This window comes from Hyla sarda, chromosome 1, assembly GCF_029499605.1.
Source record: "Hyla sarda isolate aHylSar1 chromosome 1, aHylSar1.hap1, whole genome shotgun sequence".
NCBI lineage: Eukaryota > Metazoa > Chordata > Amphibia > Anura > Hylidae > Hyla > Hyla sarda.
The window spans coordinates 4,237,401-4,264,598 of NC_079189.1; the positions used below are offsets into that span (position 1 = coordinate 4,237,401).

The 27,198-nt window shown below is 42.9% G+C and overlaps 1 protein-coding gene across 1 annotated transcript in view; it reads left to right on the forward strand.

Annotated features, from left to right (window-relative positions):
* LOC130306379 (zinc finger protein 845-like) overlaps window positions 1-27,198 on the forward strand; it is a 316,660-nt gene that overhangs the window by 249,024 nt on the left and 40,438 nt on the right. The window contains exons 9-11 of the mRNA XM_056552091.1: window positions 10,371-11,973; window positions 12,138-12,181; window positions 12,898-13,688. Of these exons, the coding sequence (XP_056408066.1) occupies window positions 10,371-11,973; window positions 12,138-12,181; window positions 12,898-13,688 (2,438 nt within the window). The remainder of the gene's footprint in view (window positions 1-10,370; window positions 11,974-12,137; window positions 12,182-12,897; window positions 13,689-27,198) is intronic.

Below are 27,198 nucleotides of genomic sequence, written 5' to 3' on the forward strand. Positions count from 1 at the left end.
TGGCATTACAACGGACAACTGGTCGCGCAAAAAACAAGCCCTCATACTAGTCTGTGGATGAAAGTATAAAAGAGTTATGATTTTTTGAAACGTTAAAAACTAAATTGAGTCCTTAAGGGTTAAAGAGGTACTCCGGTGGAAAACTTTTTTTTTTTTTTTTTTTTTAAATCAACTGGTGCCAGGAAGTTAAACAGATTTGTAAATTAATTCTATTAAAAATTCTTAATCCTTCCAGTATTTGTTAGCGTATGCTACAGAAGAAATTCTTTTCTTTTTGGATTTCTTTTCTGTCTGACCACAGTGCTCTCTGCTTACACCTCTGCCCATGTTAGGAACTGTCCAGAGCAGGAGAGGTTTGCTATGGGGATTTGCTCTGGACAGCTCCTGATATGGACAGAGGTGTCAGCAGAGAGCATTGTCGTCGTGACAGAAAATAAATCCAAAAAGAAAACAACTTCCTCTTATACAGCAGCTGAGAAGTACTGGAAGGATTAAGATTTTTTAATAGAAGTAATTTACAAATCTGTTTTACTTTCTGGCACCAGTTGATTAAAAAATAAATATATAAAGTTTTCCACTGGAGTACTGATTTAAAGGAAATCTGCCACCTCCACCAACCTTGTCAGTACCGTCAGGTAGTGCAGGTGACACTGATGACAACGGTACTCACCTTTTCCCGTTCCGTGGCGGGGATCACGGTAATCTTGGCCGTTAGCTCCAGCTCCGGGCACCCAGCTTGGGGCACGGGTGGAGCTTAGTGACGTCACCTCTGCTGTTCTCCCAGAAGGGAGCAGCGGTAGTGACGTCACTAAGCTCCGCCCGTGCCCCAAGCTGGGTGCCCGGAGCTGGAGCTAACGGCCAAGATTACCGGAGATCCCCACCACGGAACGGGTCAAGGTGAGTACCGTTGTCATCAGTGTCACCTGCACTACCTGACTGTACCAAGAGTTTAATCTTTAAACCCAACCTTAGACATATTTGATGATAGGGGTCCCCTCAGATGTCCAGCACTACTGGGTTGACCAGATTTGTGGAGGGGGTGGGGCGGGCTGACTTGAGGAGACAACGCAATCCTATCTGGACGCAGTACTCTTGTTACTCGAGATCGCATGGTACTTTATCCCGCAGTGATCTTGCGTTGGGTAGCCAGATGATCTTTCCCTTAGTTACATTGATGGGGTACCTCCCTCGTAGTCTGATCACACTCCAATCCATGTATGTCTTACTTTCCACTCTTATCCTAGAATGCGAGGGTCCTTGTGGCGCCTTACCCCCTTGAGGACCTAGTTCATTTTGACTTTAAAGGGGGTACTCTGCTGCTCAGCATTTGAAACAAACTGTTCTAAACACTGGAGCTGGTGCTGGGAGCTAGTGATGTCATATCCATGCCCCCTCATAACATCACGCCCCACCCCCTTCAATGCAAGTCTATGGGAGGGGGCGTGGCGACCGTCACGCCCCCTCCCATAGACTTGAATTGAGGGGGCTGGACTGGACGCGACATCATGAGGGGCAGGGCTATGGCATCACGAGCTGCCGGCGCCGGCTCCAGCATTCGGAACAGTTTGTTCCAAACGCTGATCAGTGGAGTACCCCTTTAAGGACCACTCATATTTTTCATTTTAGTTTTTTCCTCCTCTCCTTTTAAAATCCATAACTTTTGATTTTTTTCACCTACAGACCCATATGAGGGCTTGTTTTTTTCACTGGAGCCAGTCGATATATATATATATATATATATATATATATATATAAATTTCTCCTGGATAAACCCTTTTGGGGGGGGGGGGGGTTAAAGGCATTTGTAAGGGCGGGGGGGGGGGGGGGTTTATAAGAGATATCAATACCTGCAAGTCAAAGAATAGGGCAATACGGGACTCTCTACAGTGGCAAGTGCTTTCAGCGACCATAGTGCCCGTAGGGTGACCCCCCTGGCATAAACTCTCTCTATTGTTGGCAGATCGTATGTAATAAAGATGGTCCTGATGCCTCAGTTCTTCTACAAATTGCATAATTCCCCTTTTTCGGTCCCTATGAGATATTTTATTAAAATTTAGCCCTTGTATGGAACGGTAAGCCCGCCAGAATCCGTCTTGAAACCTTACAGCGGGGTAAAGAAGCGGGTGGTCTATCGGTCCCCAACCCCTGGTTACATTTTTTGGCAGCACAAGTATCGAAGCGTCTTGGCGGGGTGACCCCTATTAATCAGTTGGAAATTGCAGCGCGGACTAGGCTCCCGGACCTCACCCCTACTCTTATTCGCAGTGTGGATCACTGCATACTCCCCACTGTGGAATAATCCTAATTTGTCTGAGCTGACTACACTTTCTGATCCCTCTCTCTGGTCCTTGAATGGGGTCCTTTATTTTTCTCTTATATAAGGGACGGTATTGAAGTCCTTTATTCAACGCCAAGAGGAGTTTTCCCTGCCACAGTCCTTCTTTTATAGGCTCCTCCAATTACACTATGTGCTTGATATGTGTGACCTGTCTGTTTGCTGGTCATCGATGGTCAGTGGCCTTTCTACTCTGTGTCTACTAAAGGGTTATTTCTGACCTTTATAGCGAATTGCTGTCTTCCTATTATAGGGTTCTTATGTTTGTATTTGTTTATCTTTTTTATATGAACATTGAAAATTTAAAGGAAAACTGTCACTAAACCTCCCCCCCCCCCCCCCCCCCCGGCTGGTAGTGCGGGGGACGCTGAACAATATGCTACTTACCATGCCCGAATCCGTCCAGCCGTTCACCCGTTATCTTCATTATTCCTGATATGCAAATGATCTAACTGAAACAGGCGGGGTTACATGCCTTCATCTGGCACTGTGATGTCCACGCTGCTTGTCCGCACCACCGCCCCTGGCTTATATTCATCCCCTCCCAGCACCTCTCCCTCTCAGTATGATCAGAATTACCATAAACAGAACAGTGGTGGAGACTTTAGGACGGACCTCTCTTCATGATTCAGGAGCGGCAATAGAGTGTTCTCTCTACTAAGTCTATGTGTGTACCTGATTGAACTATGGGCATGTTTACTAAGCGTGTGTGTCCTTGACTATATCTCTGTGCCTTACTAGATCATCGGAACTCCCCTTTACAATTTTATCTGATCTGGATTCCTCTTCTTCTATTTATTTTCTATCCCTTATGGGAGAAGATTCGGCTATTGCTTCCTTCTTTATGACCCATTTTTATTCTCTACCTTATAAGGTGCAGAAGGATGGACAAGGAGAGGAATGAGATGACTAAGAGAATATTACACTTCACCTTGGAGATCCTCCACCTGCTGACCGGAGAGGTGAGGTGACCCATCTACATTTCCACCATTGTTGTCCCCATCTACATTTCCACCATTGTTGTCCCCCCCATCTACATTTCCACCATTGTTGTCCCCATCTACATTTCCACCATTGTTGTCCTCCCATCTACATTTCCACCATTGTTGTCCCCTCATCTACATTTCCTCCATTGTTGTCCCCCATCTACATTTCCACCATTGTTGTCCCCTCATCTACATTTCCACCATTGTTGTCCCCATCTACATTTCCACCATTGTTGTCCCCATCTACATTTCCACCATTGTTGTCTCCATCTACATTTCCACCATTGTTGTCCCCTCATCTACATTTCCACCATTGTTGTCCCCCATCTACATTTCCACCATTGTTGTCCCCTCATCTACATTTCCACCATTGTTGTCCCCATCTACATTTCCACCATTGTTGTCCCTATCTACATTTCCACCATTGTTGTCCCCATCTACATTTCCACCATTGTTGTCCCCATCTACATTTCCACCATTGTTGTCCCCATCTACATTTCCACCATTGTTGTCCCCCCATCTACATTTCCACCATTGTTGTCTCCATCTACATTTCCGCCATTGTTGTCCCCATCTTTGGAGCCGCTCTATGTTCTGGATGTCTCTTTGTAGGTGAGGTCTCCAGAACTGACTCCAGTATTCCAGATGTGCTCACTAGAGCTCTATACAGGGGGCACAATCTCCTCTTTGTAGTGAGGGAGGAATACTGGGGTCAGTCCCCTCATTGTCTTTCTCCATACACAGGATTACACCATAGTGAAGAAGACATGGGGGGAGTGTGTGGCCCCCAGCAGCCATCTCCATGAGTCAGTAGTACAGAGCAGGGCCCGGGGCCCCATCACAGAGCCTCCACCTCTCTCACTGATACATGAGGAGAAGATCCTAGAACTCATCCACAGGATCACTGAGCTGCTGACTGGAGAGGTGACCCTGCTGGGGCATTATACAGTAATGGAGGGGTCTGGTGATGACTGGAGAGGTGACCCTGCTGGGGCATTATACAGTAATGGAGGGGTCTGGTGATGACTGGAGAGGTGACACTGCTGGGACATTATACAGTAATGGAGAGGTCTGGTGATGACTGGAGAGGTGACCCTGCTGGGGCATTATACAGTAATGGAGGGGTCTGGTGATGACTGGAGAGGTGACACTGCTGGGACATTATACAGTAATGGAGGGGTCTGGTGATGACTGGAGAGGTGACCCTGCTGGGGCATTATACAGTAATGGAGGGGTCTGGTGATGACTGGAGAGGTGACCCTGCTGGGGCATTATACAGTAATGGAGGGGTCTGGTGATGACTGGAGAGGTGACACTGCTGGGACATTATACAGTAATGGAGAGGTCTGGTGATGACTGGAGAGGTGACCCTGCTGGGGCATTATACAGTAATGGAGGGGTCTGGTGATGACTGGAGAGGTGACACTGCTGGGACATTATACAGTAATGGAGGGGTCTGGTGATGACTGGAGAGGTGACACTGCTGGGACATTATACAGTAATGGAGGGGTCTGGTGATGACTGGAGAGGTGACACTGCTTGGACATTATACAGTAATGGAGGGGTCTGGTGATGACTGGAGAGGTGACACTGCTGGGACATTATACAGTAATGGAGGGGTCTGGTGATGACTGGAGAGGTGACGCTGCTGGGACATTATGCAGTAATGGAGGGGTCTGTGATGACAGGAGAGGTGACCCTGCTGGGACATTATACAGTAATGGAGGGGTCTGGTGATGACTGGAGAGGTGACACTGCTGGGACATTATACAGTAATGGAGGGGTCTGGTGATGACTGGAGAGGTGACACTGCTGGGACATTATACAGTAATGGAGGGGTCTGGAGATGACTGGAGAGGTGACACTGCTGGGACATTATACAGTAATGGAGGGGTCTGGTGATGATTAGAGAGGTGACACTGCTGGGACATTATACAGTAATGGAGGGGTGTGGAGATGACTAGAGAGGTGACATTGCTGGGACATTATACAGTAATGGAGGGGTGTGGAGATGACTAGAGAGGTGACACTGCGGGGACATTATACAGTAATGGAGGGGTCTGGTGATGACTGGAGAGGTGACCCTGCTGGGACATTATACAGTAATGGAGGGGTCTGGTGATGACTGGAGAGGTGACACTGCTGGGACATTATACAGTAATAGAGGGGTCTGGTGATGACTGGAGAGGTGACACTGCTGGGACATTATACAGTAATGGAGGAGTCTGGTGATGACTGGAGAGATGACACTGCTGGGACATTATACAGTAATGGAGGGGTCTGGTGATGACTGGAGAGGTGACACTGCTGGGACATTATGCAGTAATGGAGGGGTCTGTGATGACAGGAGAGGTGACCCTGCTGGGACATTATACAGTAATGGAGGGGTCTGGTGATGACTGGAGAGGTGACACTGCTGGGACATTATACAGTAATGGAGGGGTCTGTGATGACAGGAGAGGTGACCCTGCTGGGACATTATACAGTAATGGAGGGGTCTGGTGATGACTGGAGAGGTGACACTGCTGGGACATTATACAGTAATGGAGGGGTCTGGTGATGACTGGAGAGGTGACACTGCTGGGACATTATACAGTAATGGAGGGGTCTGGTGATGACAGGAGAGGTGACACTGCTGGGACATTATACAGTAATGGAGGGGTCTGGTGATGATTAGAGAGGTGACACTGCTGGGACATTATACAGTAATGGAGGGGTGTGGAGATGACTAGAGAGGTGACATTGCTGGGACATTATACAGTAATGGAGGGGTGTGGAGATGACTAGAGAGGTGACATTGCTGGGACAATATACAGTAATAGAGGGGTCTGGTGATGACTGGAGAGGTGACACTGCTGGGACATTATACAGTAATGGAGGGGTCTGGTGATGACTGGAGAGATGACACTGCTGGGACATTATACAGTAATGGAGGGGTCTGGTGATGACTGGAGAGATGACACTGCTGGGACATTATACAGTAATGGAGGGGTCTGGTGATGATTAGAGAGGTGACACTGCTGGGACACTATACAGTAATGGAGGGGTCTGGTGATGACTGGAGAGGTGACACTGCTGGGACATTATACAGTAATGGGGGGGTCTGGTGATGACTGGAGAGGTGACACTGCTGGGATATTATACAGTAATGGAGGGGTCTGGTGATGACTAGAGAGGTGACACTGCTGGGACATTATACAGTAATGGAGGGGTCTGGTGATGACTGGAGAGGTGACCCTGCTGGGACATTATACAGTAATGGAGGGGTCTGGTAATGACTGGAGAGGTGACACTGCTGGGACATTATACAGTAATGGAGGGATCTGGTGATGATTAGAGAGGTGACACTGCTGGGACATTATACAGTAATGGAGGGGTCTGGTGATGACTGGAGAGGTGACCCTGCTGGGACATTATACAGTAATGGAGGAGTCTGGTGATGACTGGAGAGGTGACACTGCTGGGACATTATACAGTAATGGAGGGATCTGGTGATGATTAGAGAGGTGATACTGCTGGGACATTATACAGTAATGGAGGGGTCTGGTGATGATTAGAGAGGTGACACTGCTGGGACATTATACAGTAATGGAGGGATCTGGTGATGACGGTATCATTGTGTGTCAGGTTCCTATAAGGTGTCAGGATGTGGCGGTCTATTTCTCCATGGAGGAGTGGGAGTATGTAGAAGGACACAAGGATCTGTACCAGGACATAGTCATGATGGAGGATCACCGGCCCCTCACATCACAAGGTAAGAAGAGACATATATATAGATATCACTCTCACTACCTAGTGACATAGAAATCTATCCAGCACTGATTTATTCATTCCCTGTGTGTTCCTACAGATGGAGTCATTGATAGAAATCCACCCGATAGGTGTCCCCGTCCTCTGTATTCCCAGGACTGTCCAGAGGGAAATGTCCCAGACAATCGTCAGGTAGATGACACTAAAGTCTCCAAAATATGACCATAAAGTGATTGACCCCAAGATCAACTTACATTTTCTTCCTATCTGTTTAGGGTGAAGATCTGATGGATATTGAGGTTGAGGTTAAAATGGAGGCAGAGGAGGAGACAGATTTTTGGGCCTATCAGCAGTGTAAGGAGGGGGAGACTTTTATTGGTGAAGGGTCTCCTAGATACTACTACACCCATCATCTGATCATCACATGTAATAATCTATCCAGCACTGATGTATTCATTCCCTGTGTGTTCCCTACAGATGGAGTCATTGATAGAAATCCACCCGAAAGGTATCCCCGCCCTCTGTATTCCCAGGACTGTCCAGAGGGAAATGTCCCAGAGAAGCATCAGGTAGATGAGGCTGATCCTATATCTCTATAGGGGGGTCCTGCAGTCATAGATGTGGGGGTAGATTTTGGGGGTCTCTGTTGCTCCTCCTGTCTGCTGTATTGTAGTGAATTGTTCTATATGTCACATCAGGGGGGAGATCTGACTAATAATAAAGTGGAGGATGATGAAGAGAGGATGAGGGGCCATCACCCGTGTATGAGGGAAGTGAAGGAGGAAATTCCAGGAGGTGTTACCCCAGGTATGTAATAATTCCAGGAGGTGTTACCCCAGGTATGTAATAATTCCAGGAGGTGTTACCCCAGGTATGTAATAATTCCAGGAGGTGTTACCCCAGGTATGTAATAATTCCAGGAGGTGTTACCCCAGGTATATATTAATTCCAGGAGGTGTTGTCCCAGGTGTGTAATAATTCCAGGAGGTGTTGTCCCAGGTGTGTAATAATTCCAGGAGGTGTTGTCCCAGGTGTGTTATAATTCCAGGAGATGTTGTCCCAGGTATGTAATAATTCCAGGAGGTGTTGTCCCAGGTGTGTAATAATTCCAGGAGGTGTTGTCCCAGGTGTGTAATAATTCCAGGAGGTGTTGTCCCAGGTGTGTAATAATTCCAGGAGGTGTTGTCCCAGGTATGTAATAATTCCAGGAGGTGTTGTCCCAGGTATGTAATAATTCCAGGAGGTGTTGTCCCAGGTATGTGATAATTCCAGGAGGTGTTGTCCCAGGTATGTAATAATTCCAGGAGGTGTTGTCCCAGGTATGTAATATTTCCAGGAGGTGTTACCCCAGGTACGTAGTAATGGATTACAGAGGGAATTCAGAGGTTTCTTCAGGGGAGGCTCCACCTTAGATCTACATTACATTAACCCTTCAGGCCCCAGTGATCCCCTGTGTTATGTATAGTCAGGACCTGAGGGAGGTGACTATATAGAGATCCTCTCCGTGGTCATCTATGGATCCTGTTTTGCTTCGGGCTTAAACAGGTTTTTCTGATACCAAAATATTACATTGAAATAAAATCTTTCACCCCAAGATATATAACTTAATAGTATTGTGTTGTCACTATTTGTACGGGCTCTAGCATGCTTTTGTGTGATTCACCCATTATAGGAAGTTGTGTATTCCTCTCATTGTCAGTGTGGTTTTGTCCTCGGTTCTCTGGCTCTTCCTCCTATCCTGACAGGAAGTTGTGTATTCATCTTATTGTCAGTGTGGTTTTGTCTCTGCATTTCCTTAATTTCTCCCTCTCTCCCGAGAAAACGCATCATCATGAGGCTTGGCATGATCCTTCTCTGGGCTCTAGCTACACCCCCCCCCTTTGTGATGTCATCACCTCTGACCAGCCCCCCAGCCTACATTGCCATCTCCGTGTCATATATATTTTGGCACATTTAGGCAGAGGAACAGACAGGAAATGGATACAACAGTTGCTGGAACCTCACTGTGCGAAAGTCTGCTGTGTGCTGAAATGTTATGCAGCAGCTCCGGGCGAGGAATTGGCAGCAGTGCTGCGGGAGGGGAGTAGGACGGGGTGGGGATGGGGGGGGACTGTGATGAAGAGCTTAGAGAAAGCCGTACATTATGGGAACTGCTCAACCAGAAAGTACAGGACTAAGATATGAGCGTCGCTGTCTCTTGTTAGACTGTGGCCATGATGAGATTGTCAGTCATCATATTGTGTCCTCCCCGATGTTCCTTTCCTGCCTGATATAATACGCTACATATGGGGAGGCATCTGCACTGAGGCCAGGACGGTTGAACCCCCCCCCCCCCCCCCCCCCCCCTGCATCCAACCCGAACCACCATGGCAGCAGGAATGATGGCTCAATCCTTCTCGTAGCCGTTCCCTCTTATAACCCCATGAAGAGAATCTTACATCTCTCCACCCGCACTAAACCTAATACACTGAGCTATAGTGCAGGTAAACCGCTTTAAAACGAGGGTTCACTTACTTTAACTTTTTTTCCGCCGCTTCTGTGCAGAGTTATAGATGTTTATGTTGTTAATGATAATGAGCTCCAGAGCGCATTGGAGGCAGGGAGCCGGCTCACCCAGCTTCCCCTAATATTTAGATTGAATACACTGTTTAAAGGAGATCTGTAGTGCTTTGAACTTTATCCCCTATCCTTCGGATAGGGGATAAAGTTCAGAGCACTACAGATCTCCCTTTATGCTTCAGTGATCAGTGTTATCGGCGCTCCATTGCTCCGGGCTGCCGAGGCTTCCTGGAGCATTAGAGCGCTGATCAGATGGCGCGGAGGCAGGGAAGAAAGAGACTTCCCTCCGTCCGAAATGCTGATCTGGACCCCAGGATTTCACAGCGGCTGTGCTGATCAGCTACCCTGAGGGGATGTGTTTTACGGGACTTTTAATATGACGCAAACAATTTTGATTGCTGTGTCTAAAGGGTTAATGGGGATCGGCAATGTGTGGCATTAGCCATATGTCCCGGCTACTATCAGTGCTATGAGCGTGCGTTATAGAACTGGAAAACATTATTGGCGGTTGGTGATAATCTGAACTTTTTGGCGTCACCCGTCAGTAATATCCTGACCCCCTCCATCTGTCTGTGAGGTGCTGCGGACACCAACTGTGGTATGTAAGGGATGAAGCGGCCGGGATCAGTGTTATCATTGCAGCGGGATGGCGGTTGTATATTATACAAAGCTTTATAAGGCTGGAACCGCACAGGAAGATTTCTTGACATTTTTTTTAATACTTTTTATTTCATTTTTAGTCCAAGCCGAAGACTATTCAAAAGACGGAGGAAATATAAAGGAAGAGACGGAAAATCCCAGTAAGAATTCTGAGGGAAACTTCATGTTATCCCTGAATGATAAAGGAGAAGATGAAGATATGATGGAGCGCTCCTCAGGAGAAGACCTCCTTACCCCTAATGTCCATCCAGATCTATCCTATAATAATCCACCTGATCATGAGGAACCTTCTCCTGACCAACCACACATTGTTACCACAAGGACAGAGCAGGAAGGGGAGGAAAGGAATCATTATGGTGAATGTGAAAAAGTGTTTATAAATAGCTCAAGTCTTGTTAGGAATGAGAGAAGGGACATAAGGAAGCCATATTCGTGTTCAGAATGTGGAAAATGTTTTACACAAAAATCTAATCTGGTTACACATGGGAGAGGTCACACAGGAGAGAAGCCTTATTCATGTTCAGAATGTGGGAAATGTTTTACACGAAAATCAAATCTTGTTAGACATGTGAGAACTCACACAGGAGAGAAGCCATATTCATGTTCAGAATGTGGGGAATGGTTTACAAGTAGATCGCAACTTGTAATACATGAAAGAATTCATACAGGAGAGAAGCCATTTATATGCTCAGAATGTGGAAAATGGTTTACAAGTAAATCACATCTTGTTGTACATGAGAGAATCCACACAGGAGAGAAGCCACATTCTTGTCCAGAATGTGGAAAAAGTTTTACACAAACATCAGATCTTGTTAAACATCAGAGAAGTCACACAGGAGAGAAACCATATTCATGTCCAGAATGTGGAAAATGCTTTTCACGAAAATCAGATCTGGTTATCCATAAGAGAAACCACACTGGGGAGAAGCCATATTCATGTCCAGAATGTGGAAAATGTTTTATAAAAAATTCAGATCTTGTTAACCATAAGAGAAGTCACACAGGAGAGAAGCCATTTGCATGTCCCGAATGTGGAAAATCTTTTACAGAAAAATCATATCTTGACAAACATAAGAGAAGTCACACAGGAGAGAAGCCATATTCATGTTCAGAATGTGGGATATGTTTTACAATGAAATCTAATCTTGTTAGACATCAGAGAATTCACACAGGAGATAAGGCATATTCATGTTCAGAATGTGGGAAATGCTATACACAGAAATTAGATCTTGTTACACATAAGAGAAGTCACACAGGAGATAAGCCATATTCATGTTCAGAATGTGGAAAATGTTTTACTCAAAAATCCAATCTTGTAAAACATGAGAAAAATCACACAGGGGATAAGCCATATTCATGCCCAGAATGTGGAAAATTCTTTTCACACAAATCAGATTTTGTTACACATGAGAGAATTCACACAGGAGAGAAGCCTTATTCATGTACAGAATGTGGAAAATGTTTTGCAGTAAAAGCAAATCTTGTTCGACATGAGAGAACTCACACAGGAGAAAAGTTGTATTTATGTTCAGAATGTGGTAAATGTTTTACACAAAATTCACATCTTGTTAAACATAAAAGAAGTCACACAGGAGAGAAGCCGTATTCATGTTCAGAATGTGGGAAATGTTTTATAGTGAAATCGCTGCTTGGTGTTCATAGGAGAATTCACATGCAGAAGATGTAATCATGTTCAGAATATGGGAAAGGTTTTAACACTAGAGGCGAACTATCTGATAAATAACAGTGAAAAGCTGTTATATATATATATATATATATATATATCTCCAAAATAACAAGGCAGCACTCCAGCGATCCAATACAAAAAGTGATTTTATTCACCCAAGTGTGAACTGCGACGTTTCAACCTGCTCAATGAGGTCTTTTTCAAGTAAGAACTGCAGCTTATTGCGCAAAAAAATAAACCCAAAAAAATTCTGAAGGTGCAAACAGAAAAAAGTTCAAGGGGTCCTTTTATTTTTTTTTATATATATATATTTTTTTTACAACGAAACAAAAATTATTCAAGTTTGGTATCATTGGACTCGTCCTGACCCGTAGAATAAAATGAGTTTTACCGTTCTTGACCCCTGAAAAGATTTATGCCTCACAAAATTGTGCGATTTTATATATATATAAATAGTTTTTTTTTACATTTTGCATTGCATATCATTTTTTCTGGCTTTGTAATACATTATATGATGAGATGAAGTGCGCCAAGGAAATGCGTAACAAAAAATAAGCCCTAACACAACTTTATTGGTGGAAAATTTTTAAAATGATGAGTCTTAGAAGGTGAGGGAAAAAAATTGTGACCCATAAATCAAAATTTTCCGCGCTGTTAAGGGGTTATAAGAGTAGCAGTGGTCATGACATCATGTGACGCCCCCTCAATTCATGTCTATGGGACATAACAACTGTCACGCCCCTTCCCATAGACATGAATGGAGGAGGTGTGGCCGCGACATAACGTCTCGGGAACAGCATCTGGCACAGAATGCCGGGGGCTGCACTGACATAGTGGGGGTCACAGCGGCGGGACCCCCACAATCAGACATCTTATTGCCTATCCTTTGGATACATCTCTTCCATGAGATACCTCCTTAGATGGAGTGTGCCCGTTCCCTGTGTCATGTGATACCTTCTTAGATGGAGTGTGCCCGTTCCCTGTGTCATGTGACACCTCCTTAGATGGAGTGTGCCCGTTCCCCGTGTCATGTGATGCCTCCTTAGATGGAGTGTGCCCGTTCCCCGTGTCATGTGATACCTCCTTAGATGGAGTGTGCCCGTTCCCCGTGTCATGTGATACCTCCTTAGATGGAGTTTGCCCGTTCCCCGTGTCATGTGACACCTCCTTAGATGGAGTTTGCCCGTTCCCCGTGTCATGTGATACCTCCTTAGATGGAGTGTGCCCGTTCCCCGTGTCATGTGATACCTCCTTAGATGGAGTGTGCCCGTTCCCGGTGTCATGTGACACCTCCTTAGATGGAGTGTGCCCGTTCCCGGTGTCATGTGACACCTCCTTAGATGGAGTATGCCCGTTCCCTGTGTCATGTGACACCTCCTTAGATGGAGTGTGCCCGTTCCCGGTGTCATGTGACACCTCCTTAGATGGAGTATGCCCGTTCCCTGTGTCATGTGACACCTCCTTAGATGGAGTGTGCCCGTTCCCTGTGTCATGTGACACCTCCTTAGATGGAGTGTGCCCGTTCCCTGTGTCATGTGACACCTCCTTAGATGGAGTGTGCCCGTTCCCCGTGTCATGTGACACCTCCTTAGATGGAGTGTGCCCGTTCCCTGTGTCATGTGACACCTCCTTAGATGGAGTGTGCCCGTTCCCCGTGTCATGTGATACCTCCTTAGATGGAGTGTGCCCGTTCCCGGTGTCATGTGATGTCGTTGGTTCGTATATCTCAGCTCAGATATTCCCCAGTATAGATATGATGAGATTTTGTATTTCTTGTGTATATAGATGTAACCTAAGCCTGTAATGTCCGATGAACAATCCTATAACCTGATATCATTCTATCTAATTCATTTATGTCATTGTTTATGTTTATTACCTATAACCAATAAATCTGCATATTTTTTATAATACGTGTTATTTTATTATATTGTAAAACTGCCCTCTAAGGGTTAATGCCGTCTAAAATAGAATTTATCTGAAACGTCTGAGGAATAATCGGCCCAGAAGGGAATTGTATCCATTATATTTGTCTTCAACTCAACAGATCAGAATCCTGATAATTGTCATAATTATGAGTTATGTGGCGATTAAATTACTGACACCCTTATTGCTGGGGTGACACACTGTAACAAACCTCCTCCCCATATAATCTCCTTACTACTGGGGTGACACACTGTAACAAACCTCCTCCTCATGTAATCTCCTTACTACTGGGGTGACACACTGTAACAAACCTCCTCCTCATGTAATCTCCTTACTACTGGGGTGACACACTGTAACAAACCTCCTCCTCATGTAATCTCCTTACTACTGGGGTGACACACTGTAACAAACCTCCTCCTCATGTAATCTCCTTACTACTGGGGTGACACACTGTAACAAACCTCCTCCTCATGTAATCTCCTTACTACTGGGGTGACACACTGTAACAAACCTCCTCCTCATGTAATCTCCTTACTGCTGGGGTGACACACTGTAACAAACCTCCTCCTCATGTAATCTCCTTACTACTGGGGTGACACACTGTAACAAACCTCCTCCTCATGTAATCTCCTTACTACTGGGGTGACACACTGTAACAAACCTCCTCCTCATGTAATCCCCTTAATACTGGTGTGACACACTGTAACAAACCTCCTCCTCATGTAATCTCCTTACTACTGGGGAGACACACTGTAACAAACCTCCTCCTCATGTAATCTCCTTACTACTGGGGTGACACACTGTAACAAACCTCCTCCTCATAAAATCTCCTTACTACTGGGGTGACACACTGTAACAAACCTCCTCCCTATGTAATCTCCTTACTACTGGGGTGACACTGTAGCAAACCTCCTCCTCATGTAATCTCCTTACTACTGGGGCGACACACTGTAACAAACCTCCTCCTCACGTAATCTCCTTACTACTGGGGTGACACACTGTAACAAACCTCCTCCTCATGTAATCTCCTTACTACTGGGGTGACACACTGTAACAAACCTCCTCCTCATAAAATCTCCTTACTACTGGGGTGACACACTGTAACAAACCTCCTCCCTATGTAATCTCCTTACTACTGGGGTGACACTGTAACAAACCTCCTCCTCATGTAATCTCCTTACTACTGGGGCGACACACTGTAACAAACCTCCTCCTCATGTAATCTCCTTACTACTGGGGTGACACACTGTAACAAACCTCCTCCTCATGTAATCTCCTTACTGCTGGGGTGACACACTGTAACAAACCTCCTCCTCATGTAATCTCCTTACTACTCGGGTGACACACTGTAACAAACCCCCTCCTCATATAATCTCCTTACTACTGGGGTGACACACTGTAACAAACCTCCTCCTCATGTAATCTCCTTACTACTGGGGTGACACACTGTAACAAACCTCCTCCTCATATAATCTCCTTACTACTGGGGTGACACACTGTAACAAACCTCTTCCACATGTAATCTCCTTACTACTGGGGTGACACACTGTAACAAACCTCCTCCTCATGTAATCTCCTTACTACTGGGGTGACACACTGTAACAAACCTCCTCCTCATATAATCTCCTTACTACTGGGGTGACACACTGTAACAAACCTCCTCCTCATGTAATCTCCTTACTACTGGGGTGACACACTGTAACAAACCTCCTCCACATGTAATCTCCTTACTACTGGGGTGACACACTGTAACAAACCCCCTCCTCATGTAATCTCCTTACTACTGGGGTGACACACTGTAACCAACCCCCTCCTCATGTAATCTCCTTACTACTGGGGTGACACACTGTAACAAACCTCCTCCTCATGTAATCTCCTTACTACTGGGGTGACACACTGTAACAAACCCCCTCCTCATGTAATCTCCTTACTACTGGGGTGACACACTGTAACAAACCTCCTCCTCATGTAATCTCCTTACTACTGGGGTGACACACTGTAACAAACCTCCTCCTCATGTAATCTCCTTACTACTGGGGTGACACACTGTAACAAACCTCCTCCCTATGTAATCTCCCTATTACTGGGATAAGACATAGGGGGAGATTCATCAAAACCTGTCCAGAGGAAAAGTTGTTGAGTTGCCCCTAGCAACCAATCAGATTGTTCTTTAATTTTTAAAAAAGCTTCTGAAAATAGAAAGAAGTGATCTGATTGGTTACTATGGGCAACTCAACAACTTTTCCATAGATTCTCCTGGAAGCTGTGATGTCACCGGATGGGGCGGGGTCTATAGAGGAAGAACTGTCTGTTACTGTAAGTTTTTCTGGCTGCAGACCGGAGCTCCTATTTGGACAGGAAACATGTGACCTCTACTCAAACCTTTTTTTTAACCAACTTTATCGTTACAACTAATAGATACAATAATTCGGAGACCTTTTTGCCGCTTTCCTCTTGTTAACCCCTTAATGCCTCTTCCTGTTTGGCCCATTTGTCAGATCTGACCGGCGCCTCTTTATGTGGTAATAGTTCTGACACTTTTACTGATCCCAGATCGTTATTTTCCCCTGTGATTTATTGTACTTTATATTAGGGGTAAAATTTGGTTGATATAGAATCTATATTATACGCCCCCAGAATCTATATTATATCCCCCAGAATCTATATTATATGCCCCCAGAATCTATATTATATCCCCCAGAATCTATATTATATACCCCCAGAATCTATATTATACGCCCCCAGAATCTATATTATATTCCCCAGAATCTATATTATACCCCCCACAGAATCTATATTATATTCCCTAGAATCTATATTATATGCCCCCAGAATCTATATTATACGCCCCCAGAATCTATATTATATGCCCCAGAATCTATATTATATGCCCCCAGAATCTATATTATACGCCCCCAGAATCTATATTATATTCCCCAGAATCTATATTATACCCCCCACAGAATCTATATTATATTCCCTAGAATCTATATTATATGCCCCCAGAATCTATATTATATGCCCCCAGAATCTATATTATACGCCCCCAGAATCTATATTATATGCCCCAGAATCTATATTATACGCCCCCAGAATCTATATTATATTCCCCAGAATCTATATTATACGCCCCCAGAATCTATATTATACCCCCCACAGAATCTATATTATATTCCCTAGAATCTATATTATATGCCCCCAGAATCTATATTATATGCCCCCAGAATCTATATTATATGCCCCCAGAATCTATATTATATTCCCCAGAATCTATATTATATGACCCCAGAATCTATATTATGACCCCAAAATCTATATTATATACCCCCAGAATCTATATTATATGCCCCCAGAATCTATATTATATTCCTCAGAATCTATATTATATGCCCCCAGAATCTATATTATATGCCCCCAGAATCTATATTATATGCCCCCAGAATCTATATTATATTCCCCAGAATCTATATTATATACCCCCAGAATCTATATTATATGCCCCCAGAATCTATATTATACGCCCCCAGAATCTATATTATACGCCCCCAGAATCTATATTATACGACCCCAGAATCTATATTATATGCCCCCAGAATCTATATTATATGACCCCAGAATCTATATTATATTCCCCAGAATCTATATTATATACCCCCAGAATCTATATCATATTATCCAGAATCTATATTATATGCCCCCAGAATCTATATTATACACCCCCAGAATCTATATTATACACCCCCAGAATCTATATTATATGCCCCCAGAATCTATATTATATTCCCCAGAATCTATATTATATTCCCACAGAATCTATATTATATTCCCCAGAATCTATATTATATTCCCACAGAATCTATATTATATGCCCCCAGAATCTATATTATATGCCCACAGAATCTATATTATACGCCCCCAGAATCTATATTATACGCCCCCAGAATCTATATTATATGCCCACAGAATCTATATTATATGCCCCCAGAATCTATATTATATACCCCCAGAATCTATTATATGCCCCCAGAATCTATATTATATGCCCCCAGAATTTATATTATATACCCCAGAATCTATATTATATGCCCCCAGAATCTATATTATACGCCCCCAGAATCTATATTATACACCCCCAGAATCTATATTTTATTCCCCAGAATCTATATTATATTCCCCCAGAATCTATATTATATTCCCCAGAATCTATATTATATACCCCCAGAATCTATATTCTATGCCCCCAGAATCTATATTATATACCCCAGAATCTATATTATACGCCCCCAGAATCTATATTATACACCCCCAGAATCTATATTATATTCCCCAGAATCTATATTTTATTCCCCAGAATCTATATTTTATTCCCCAGAATCTATATTATATACCCCCAGAATCTATATTATATTCCCCCAGAATCTATATTATATGCCCCAGAATCTATATTATATACCCCCAGAATCTATATTATATGCCCCCAGCATCTATATTATATTCCCACAGAATCTATATTATATTCCCCAGAATCTATATTATATACCCCCAGAATCTATATTATATGCCCCCAGCATCTATATTATATTCCCACAGAATCTATATTATATTCCCCAGAATCTATATTATATGCCCCCAGAATCTATATTATATGCCCCCAGAATCTATATTATATGCCCCCAGCATCTACACTGCTCTAAAAAATAAAGGGAACACAAACAACACAATGTAACACAAGTCACTGACACTTGTGTGAAATCCCACTGTCCACTCAGGAAGCAACACTGATTGACAATCAATTTCACATGCTGTTGTACAAATGGAACAGACAACAGGTGGAAATTATAGGCAATTAGCAAGACACCCCCAATAAAGGAGTGGTTCTCCAGGTGGTGACCACAGACCACTTCTCAGCTCCTATGCTTCCTGGCTGATGTTTTGGTCACTTTTGAATGCTGGCAGTGCTTTCACTCTAGTGGTAGCATGAGACGGAGTCTACAACCCACACAAGTGGCTCAGGTAGTGCAGCTCATCCAGGATGGCACATCAATGCGAGCTGTGGCAAGAAGGTTTGCTGTGTCTGTCAGCGTAGTGTCCAGAGCATGGAGGCGCTACCAGGAGACAGGCCAGTACATCAGGAGACGTGGAGGAGGCCGTAGGAGGGAACAACCCAGCAGCAGGACCGCTACCTCCGCCTTTGTGCAACAAGGAGGAGCACTGCCAGAGCCCTGCAAAATGACCTCCAGCAGGCCACAAATGTACATGTGTCCACTCAATCAGTCAGAAACAGACTCCATGAGGGAGGTATGAGGGCCTGACATTCACAGGTGGGGGTTGTGCTTACAGCCCAACACCGTGCAGGACGTTTGGCATTTGCCAGAGACCACAAGATTCTGGGGCATATAATATAGATTCTGGGGGATATAATATAGATTCTGGGGGATATAATATAGATTCTGGGGGTATATAATATAGATTCTGGGGGGTATATAATATAGATTCTGGGGCATATAATATAGATTCTGGGGGTATATAATATAGATTCTGGGGGTATATAATATAGATTCTGGGGGATATAATATAGATTCTGGGGGTATATAATATAGATTCTGGGGGAATATAATATAGATTCTGGGGAATATAATATAGATTCTGGGGGCATATAATATAGATTCTGGGGAATATAATATAGATTCTGGGGGTATATAATATAGATTCTGGGGGATATAATATAGATTCTGGGGGATATAATATAGATTCTGGGGAATATAATATAGATTCTGGGGGAGTATAATATAGATTCTGGGGGCATATAATAGATTCTGGGGGTATATAATATAGATTCTGGGGAATATAATATAGATTATGGGGGAATATAATATAGATTCTGGGGGATATAATATAGATTCTGGGGGCATATAATATAGATTCTGGGGAATATAATATAGATTCTGGGGGTATATAATATAGATTCTGGGGGTATATAATATAGATTCTGGGGGCATATAATATAGATGCTGGGGGCATATAATATAGATTCTGGGGGATATAATATAGATTCTGCGGAATATAATATAGATTCTGGGGACATATAATATAGATTCTGGGGGTATATAATATAGATTCTGGGGGTGTATAATATAGATTCTGGGGGCATATAATATAGATTCTGGATAATATGATATAGATTCTGGGGGTATATAATATAGATTCTGGGGAATATAATATAGATTCTGGGGGCATATAATATAGATTCTGGGGGCGTATAATATAGATTCTGGGGGAATATAATATAGATTCTGGGGGCATATAATATAGATTCTGGGGAATATAATATAGATTCTGGGGGTGTATAATATAGATTCTGGGGCATATAATATAGATTCTGGGGAATATAATATAGATTCTGGGGGAATATAATATAGATTCTGGGGGCATATAATATAGATTCTGGGGAATATAATATAGATTCTGGGGGTGTATAATATAGATTCTGGGGGCATATAATATAGATTCTGGGGGATATAATATAGATTCTGGGGGTGTATAATATAGATTCTGGGGGATATAATATAGATTCTGGGGGTGTATAATATAGATTCTGGGGGCATATAATATAGATTCTGGGGAATATAATATAGATTCTGGGGAATATAATATAGATTCTGGGGAATATAATATAGATTCTGGGGGTATATAATATAGATTCTGGGGGCATATAATATAGATTCTGGGGGATATAATATAGATTCTGGGGGCATATAATATAGATTCTGGATAATATGATATAGATTCTGGGGGTATATAATATAGATTCTGGGGAATATAATATAGATTCTGGGGGAATATAATATAGATTCTGTGGGGGGTATAATATAGATTCTGGGGGGTATAATATAGATTCTGGGGGCATATAATATAGATTCTGGGGAATATAATATAGATTCTGGGGGTGTATAATATAGATTCTATGAAATATAATATAGATTCTGGGGAATATAATATAGACTCTGGGGGCGTATAATATAGATTCTGGGGTATATAATATAGATTCAGGGGGTATATAATATAGATTCTGGGGAATATAATATAGATTCTGGGGAATATAATATAGATTCTGGGGGATATAATATAGATTCTGGGGGCATATAATATAGATTCTGGGGGATATAATATAGATTCTGAGGGCATATAATATAGATTCTGGGGAATATAATAGATTCTGGGGGATATAATATAGATTCTGGGGGCATATAATATTGATTCTGGGGGATATAATATAGATTCTGGGGGTATATAATATAGATTCTGGGGGCATATAATATTGATTCTGGGGGCATATAATATAGATTCTGGGGAATATAATATAGATTCTGGGGGTATATAATATAGATTCTGGGGGCATATAATATAGATTCTGGGGAATATAATATAGATTCTGGGGGCATATAATATTGATTCTGGGGGCATATAATATAGATTCTGGGGAATATAATATAGATTCTGGGGGTATATAATATAGATTCTGGGGGCATATAATATAGATTCTGGGGAATATAATATAGATTCTGGGAGTATATAATACACAGGCTGGGCCATTTCTATGGATACACCTTAATAAAATGGGAATGGTTGGTGATAACTTCCTGTTTGTGGCACATTAGTATATGTGAGGAGGGAAGCTTTTCAAGATGGGTGGTGACCATGGCGGACATTTTGAAGTCGGCCATTTTGAATCCAACTTTTGTTTTTTCAATAGGACGAGGGTCATGTGACACATCAAACCTATTGGGAATTTCACAAGAAAAACAATGATGTGTTTGGTTTTAACGTAACTTTATTCTATCATGAGTTATTTACAAGTTTCTGACCACTTATAAAATGTGTTCAATGTGCTGCCCATTGTGTTGGATTGTCAATGCAACCCTCTTCTCTATATACTGCTATATACTACTATATACACCGCAGGAGAAATGCTAGCACAGGCTTCCAGTATCTGTATACACTGCTATATACTACTATATACACCGCAGGAGAAATGCTAGCACAGGCTTCCAGTATCTGTATACACTGCTATATACTACTATATACACCGCAGGAGAAATGCTAGCACAGGCTTCCAGTATCCGTATACACTGCTATATACTACTATATACACCGCAGGAGAAATGCTAGCACAGGCTTCCAGTATCCGTATACACTGCTTTATACAACTATATACACCGCAGGAGAAATGCTAGCACAGGCTTCCAGTATCTGTATACACTGCTATATACTACTATATACACCGCAGGAGAAATGCTAGCACAGGCTTCCAGTATCTGTATACACTGCTATATACTACTATATACACCGCAGGAGAAATGCCAGCACAGGCTTCCAGTATCCATATACACTGCTATATACTACTATATACACCGCAGGAGAAATGCTAGCACAGGCTTCCAGTATACGTATACACTGCTATATACTAGTATATACACCGCAGGAGAAATGCTAGCAGTTTCCAGTATCCGTATACACTGCTATATACACCGCAGGAGAAATGCTAGCACAAGCTTCCAGTATCCGTATACACTGCTATATACTACTATATACACCGCAGGAGAAATGCTAGCACAGGCTTCCAGTATCCGTATACACTGCTATATACTACTATATACACCGCAGGAGAAATGCTAACACAGGCTTCCAGTATCCGTATATACTACTATATACACCACAGGAGAAATGCTAGCACAGGCTTCCAGTATCCGTATACACTGCTATATACTACTATATACACTGCAGGAGAAATGCTAGCACAGGCTTCCAGTATCCGTATACACTGCTATATACTACTATATACACCGCAGGAGAAATGCTAGCACAGGCTTCCAGTATCTGTATACACTGCTATATACTACTATATACACCGCAGGAGTAATGCTAGCACAGGCTTCCAGTATCCGTATACACTGCTATATACTACTATATACTCTGCAGGAGAAATGCTAGCACAGGCTTCCAGTATCCGTATACACTGCTATATACTACTATATACACCGCAGGAGAAATGCTAGCACAGGCTTTCAGTATCTGTATACACTGCTATATACTACTATATACACCGCAGGAGAAATGCTAGCACAGGCTTCCAGTATCCGTATACGCTGCTATATACAACTATATACACCGCAGGAGAAATGCTAGCACAGGCTTCCAGTATCGGTATACACTGTTATATACTACTATATACACCGCAGGAGAAATGCTAGCACAGGTTTCCAGTATCCATATACTCTGCTATATACTACTATATACACCGCAGGAGAAATGCTAGCGCAGGCTTCCAGTATCCGTATACACTGCTATATACTACTATATACACCGCAGGAGAAATGCTAGCACAGGCTTCCAGTATCTGTATACCCTGCTATATACTACTATATACACTGCAGGAGAAATGCTAGCACAGGCTTCCAGTATCCGTATACACTGCTATATACTACTATATACACTGCAGGAGAAATGCTAGCACAGGCTTCCAGTATCTGTATACACTGCTATATACTACTATATACACTGCAGGAGAAATGCTAGCACAGGCTTCCAGTATCCGTATACACTGCTATATACTACTATATACACTGCAGGAGAAATGCTAGCACAGGCTTCCAGTATCCGTATACACTGCTATATACTACTATATACACTGCAGGAGAAATGCTAGCACAGGCTTCCAGTATCCGTATACACTGCTATATACTACTATATACACTGCAGGAGAAATGCTAGCACAGGCTTCCAGTATCCGTATACACTGCTATATACTACTATATACACCGCAGGAGAAATGCTAGCACAGGCTTCCAGTATCCGTATACACTGCTATATACTACTATATACACCGCAGGAGAAATGCTAGCACAGGCTTCCAGTATCTGTATACACTGCTATATACTACTATATACACTGCAGGAGTAATGCTAGCACAGGCTTCCAGTATCCGTATACACTGCTATATACTACTATATACTCTGCAGGAGAAATGCTAGCACAGGCTTCCAGTATCCGTATACACTGCTATATACTACTATATACACCGCAGGAGAAATGCTAGCACAGGCTTTCAGTATCTGTATACACTGCTATATACTACTATATACACCGCAGGAGAAATGCTAGCACAGGCTTCCAGTATCCGTATACACTGCTTTATACAACTATATACACCGCAGGAGAAATGCTAGCACAGGCTTCCAGTATCTGTATACACTGCTATATACTACTATATACACCGCAGGAGAAATGCTAGCACAGGCTTCCAGTATCTGTATACACTGCTATATACTACTATATACACCGCAGGAGAAATGCCAGCACAGGCTTCCAGTATCCATATACACTGCTATATACTACTATATACACCGCAGGAGAAATGCTAGCACAGGCTTCCAGTATACGTATACACTGCTATATACTAGTATATACACCGCAGGAGAAATGCTAGCAGTTTCCAGTATCCGTATACACTGCTATATACACCGCAGGAGAAATGCTAGCACAAGCTTCCAGTATCCGTATACACTGCTATATACTACTATATACACCGCAGGAGAAATGCTAGCACAGGCTTCCAGTATCCGTATACACTGCTATATACTACTATATACACCGCAGGAGAAATGCTAACACAGGCTTCCAGTATCCGTATATACTACTATATACACCACAGGAGAAATGCTAGCACAGGCTTCCAGTATCTGTATACACTGCTATATACTACTATATACACCGCAGGAGTAATGCTAGCACAGGCTTCCAGTATCCGTATACACTGCTATATACTACTATATACTCTGCAGGAGAAATGCTAGCACAGGCTTCCAGTATCCGTATACACTGCTATATACTACTATATACACCGCAGGAGAAATGCTAGCACAGGCTTTCAGTATCTGTATACACTGCTATATACTACTATATACACCGCAGGAGAAATGCTAGCACAGGCTTCCAGTATCCGTATACACTGCTATATACAACTATATACACCGCAGGAGAAATGCTAGCACAGGCTTCCAGTATCGGTATACACTGTTATATACTACTATATACACCGCAGGAGAAATGCTAGCACAGGTTTCCAGTATCCATATACTCTGCTATATACTACTATATACACCGCAGGAGAAATGCTAGCGCAGGCTTCCAGTATCCGTATACACTGCTATATACTACTATATACACCGCAGGAGAAATGCTAGCACAGGCTTCCAGTATCTGTATACCCTGCTATATACTACTATATACACTGCAGGAGAAATGCTAGCACAGGCTTCCAGTATCCGTATACACTGCTATATACTACTATATACACTGCAGGAGAAATGCTAGCACAGGCTTCCAGTATCTGTATACACTGCTATATACTACTATATACACTGCAGGAGAAATGCTAGCACAGGCTTCCAGTATCCGTATACACTGCTATATACTACTATATACACTGCAGGAGAAATGCTAGCACAGGCTTCCAGTATCCGTATACACTGCTATATACTACTATATACACCGCAGGAGAAATGCTAACACAGGCTTCCAGTATCTGTATACACTGCTATATACTACTATATACACCGCAGGAGAAATGCTAGCACAGGCTTCCAGTATCCGTATACACTGCTATATACTACTATATACACCACAGGAGAAATGCTAACACAGGCTTCCAGTATCCGTATACACTGCTATATACTACTATATACACCGCAGGAGAAATGCTAGCACAGGCTTCCAGTATCCGTATACACTGCTATATACTACTATATACACCGCAGGAGAAATGCTAGCACAGGCTTCCAGTATCCGTATACACTGCTATATACTACTATATACACCGCAGGAGAAATGCTAACACAGGCTTCCAGTATCCGTATACACTGCTATATACTACTATATACACCGCAGGAGTAATGCTAGCACAGGCTTCCAGTATCCGTATACACTGCTATATACTACTATATACACCGCAGGAGAAATGCTAGCACAGGCTTCCAGTATCCGTATACACTGCTATATACTACTATATACACCGCAGGAGAAATGCTAGCACAGGCTTCCAGTATCCGTATACACTGCTATATACTACTATATACTCTGCAGGAGAAATGCTAGCACAGGCTTCCAGTATCCGTATACACTGCTATATACTACTATATACACCGCAGGAGAAATGCTAGCACAGGCTTCCAGTATCCGTATACACTGCTATATACTACTATATACACCGCAGGAGAAATGCTAGCACAGGCTTCCAGTATCCGTATACACTGCTATATACTACTATATACTCTGCAGGAGAAATGCTAGCACAGGCTTCCAGTATCCGTATACACTGCTATATACTACTATATACACCGCAGGAGAAATGCTAGCACAGGCTTTCAGTATCTGTATACACTGCTATATACTACTATATACACCGCAGGAGAAATGCTAGCACAGGCTTCCAGTATCTGTATACACTGCTATATACAACTATATACACCGCAGGAGAAATGCTAGCACAGGCTTCCAGTATCGGTATACACTGTTATATACTACTATATACACCGCAGGAGAAATGCTAGCACAGGTTTCCAGTATCCATATACTCTGCTATATACTACTATATACACCGCAGGAGAAATGCTAGCGCAGGCTTCCAGTATCCGTATACACTGCTATATACTACTATATACACCGCAGGAGAAATGTTAGCACAGGCTTCCAGTATCTGTATACACTGCTATATACTACTATATACACTGCAGGAAAAATGCTAGCACAGGCTTCCAGTATCCGTATACACTGCTATATACTACTATATACACTGCAGGAGAAATGCTAGCACAGGCTTCCAGTATCCGTATACACTGCTATATACTACTATATACACCGCAGGAGAAATGCTAGCACAGGCTTCCAGTATCCGTATACACTGCTATATACTACTATATACACAGCAGGAGAAATGCTAGCACAGGCTTCCAGTATCCATATACACTGCTATATACTACTATATACACTGCAGGAGAAATGCTAGCACAGGCTTCCAGTATCCGTATACACTGCTATATACTACTATATACACCGCAGGAGAAATGCTAACACAGGCTTCCAGTATCTGTATACACTGCTATATACTACTATATACACCGCAGGAGAAATGCTAGCACAGGCTTCCAGTATCCGTATACACTGCTATATACTACTATATACACCGCAGGAGAAATGCTAACACAGGCATCCAGTATCCGTATACACTGCTATATACTACT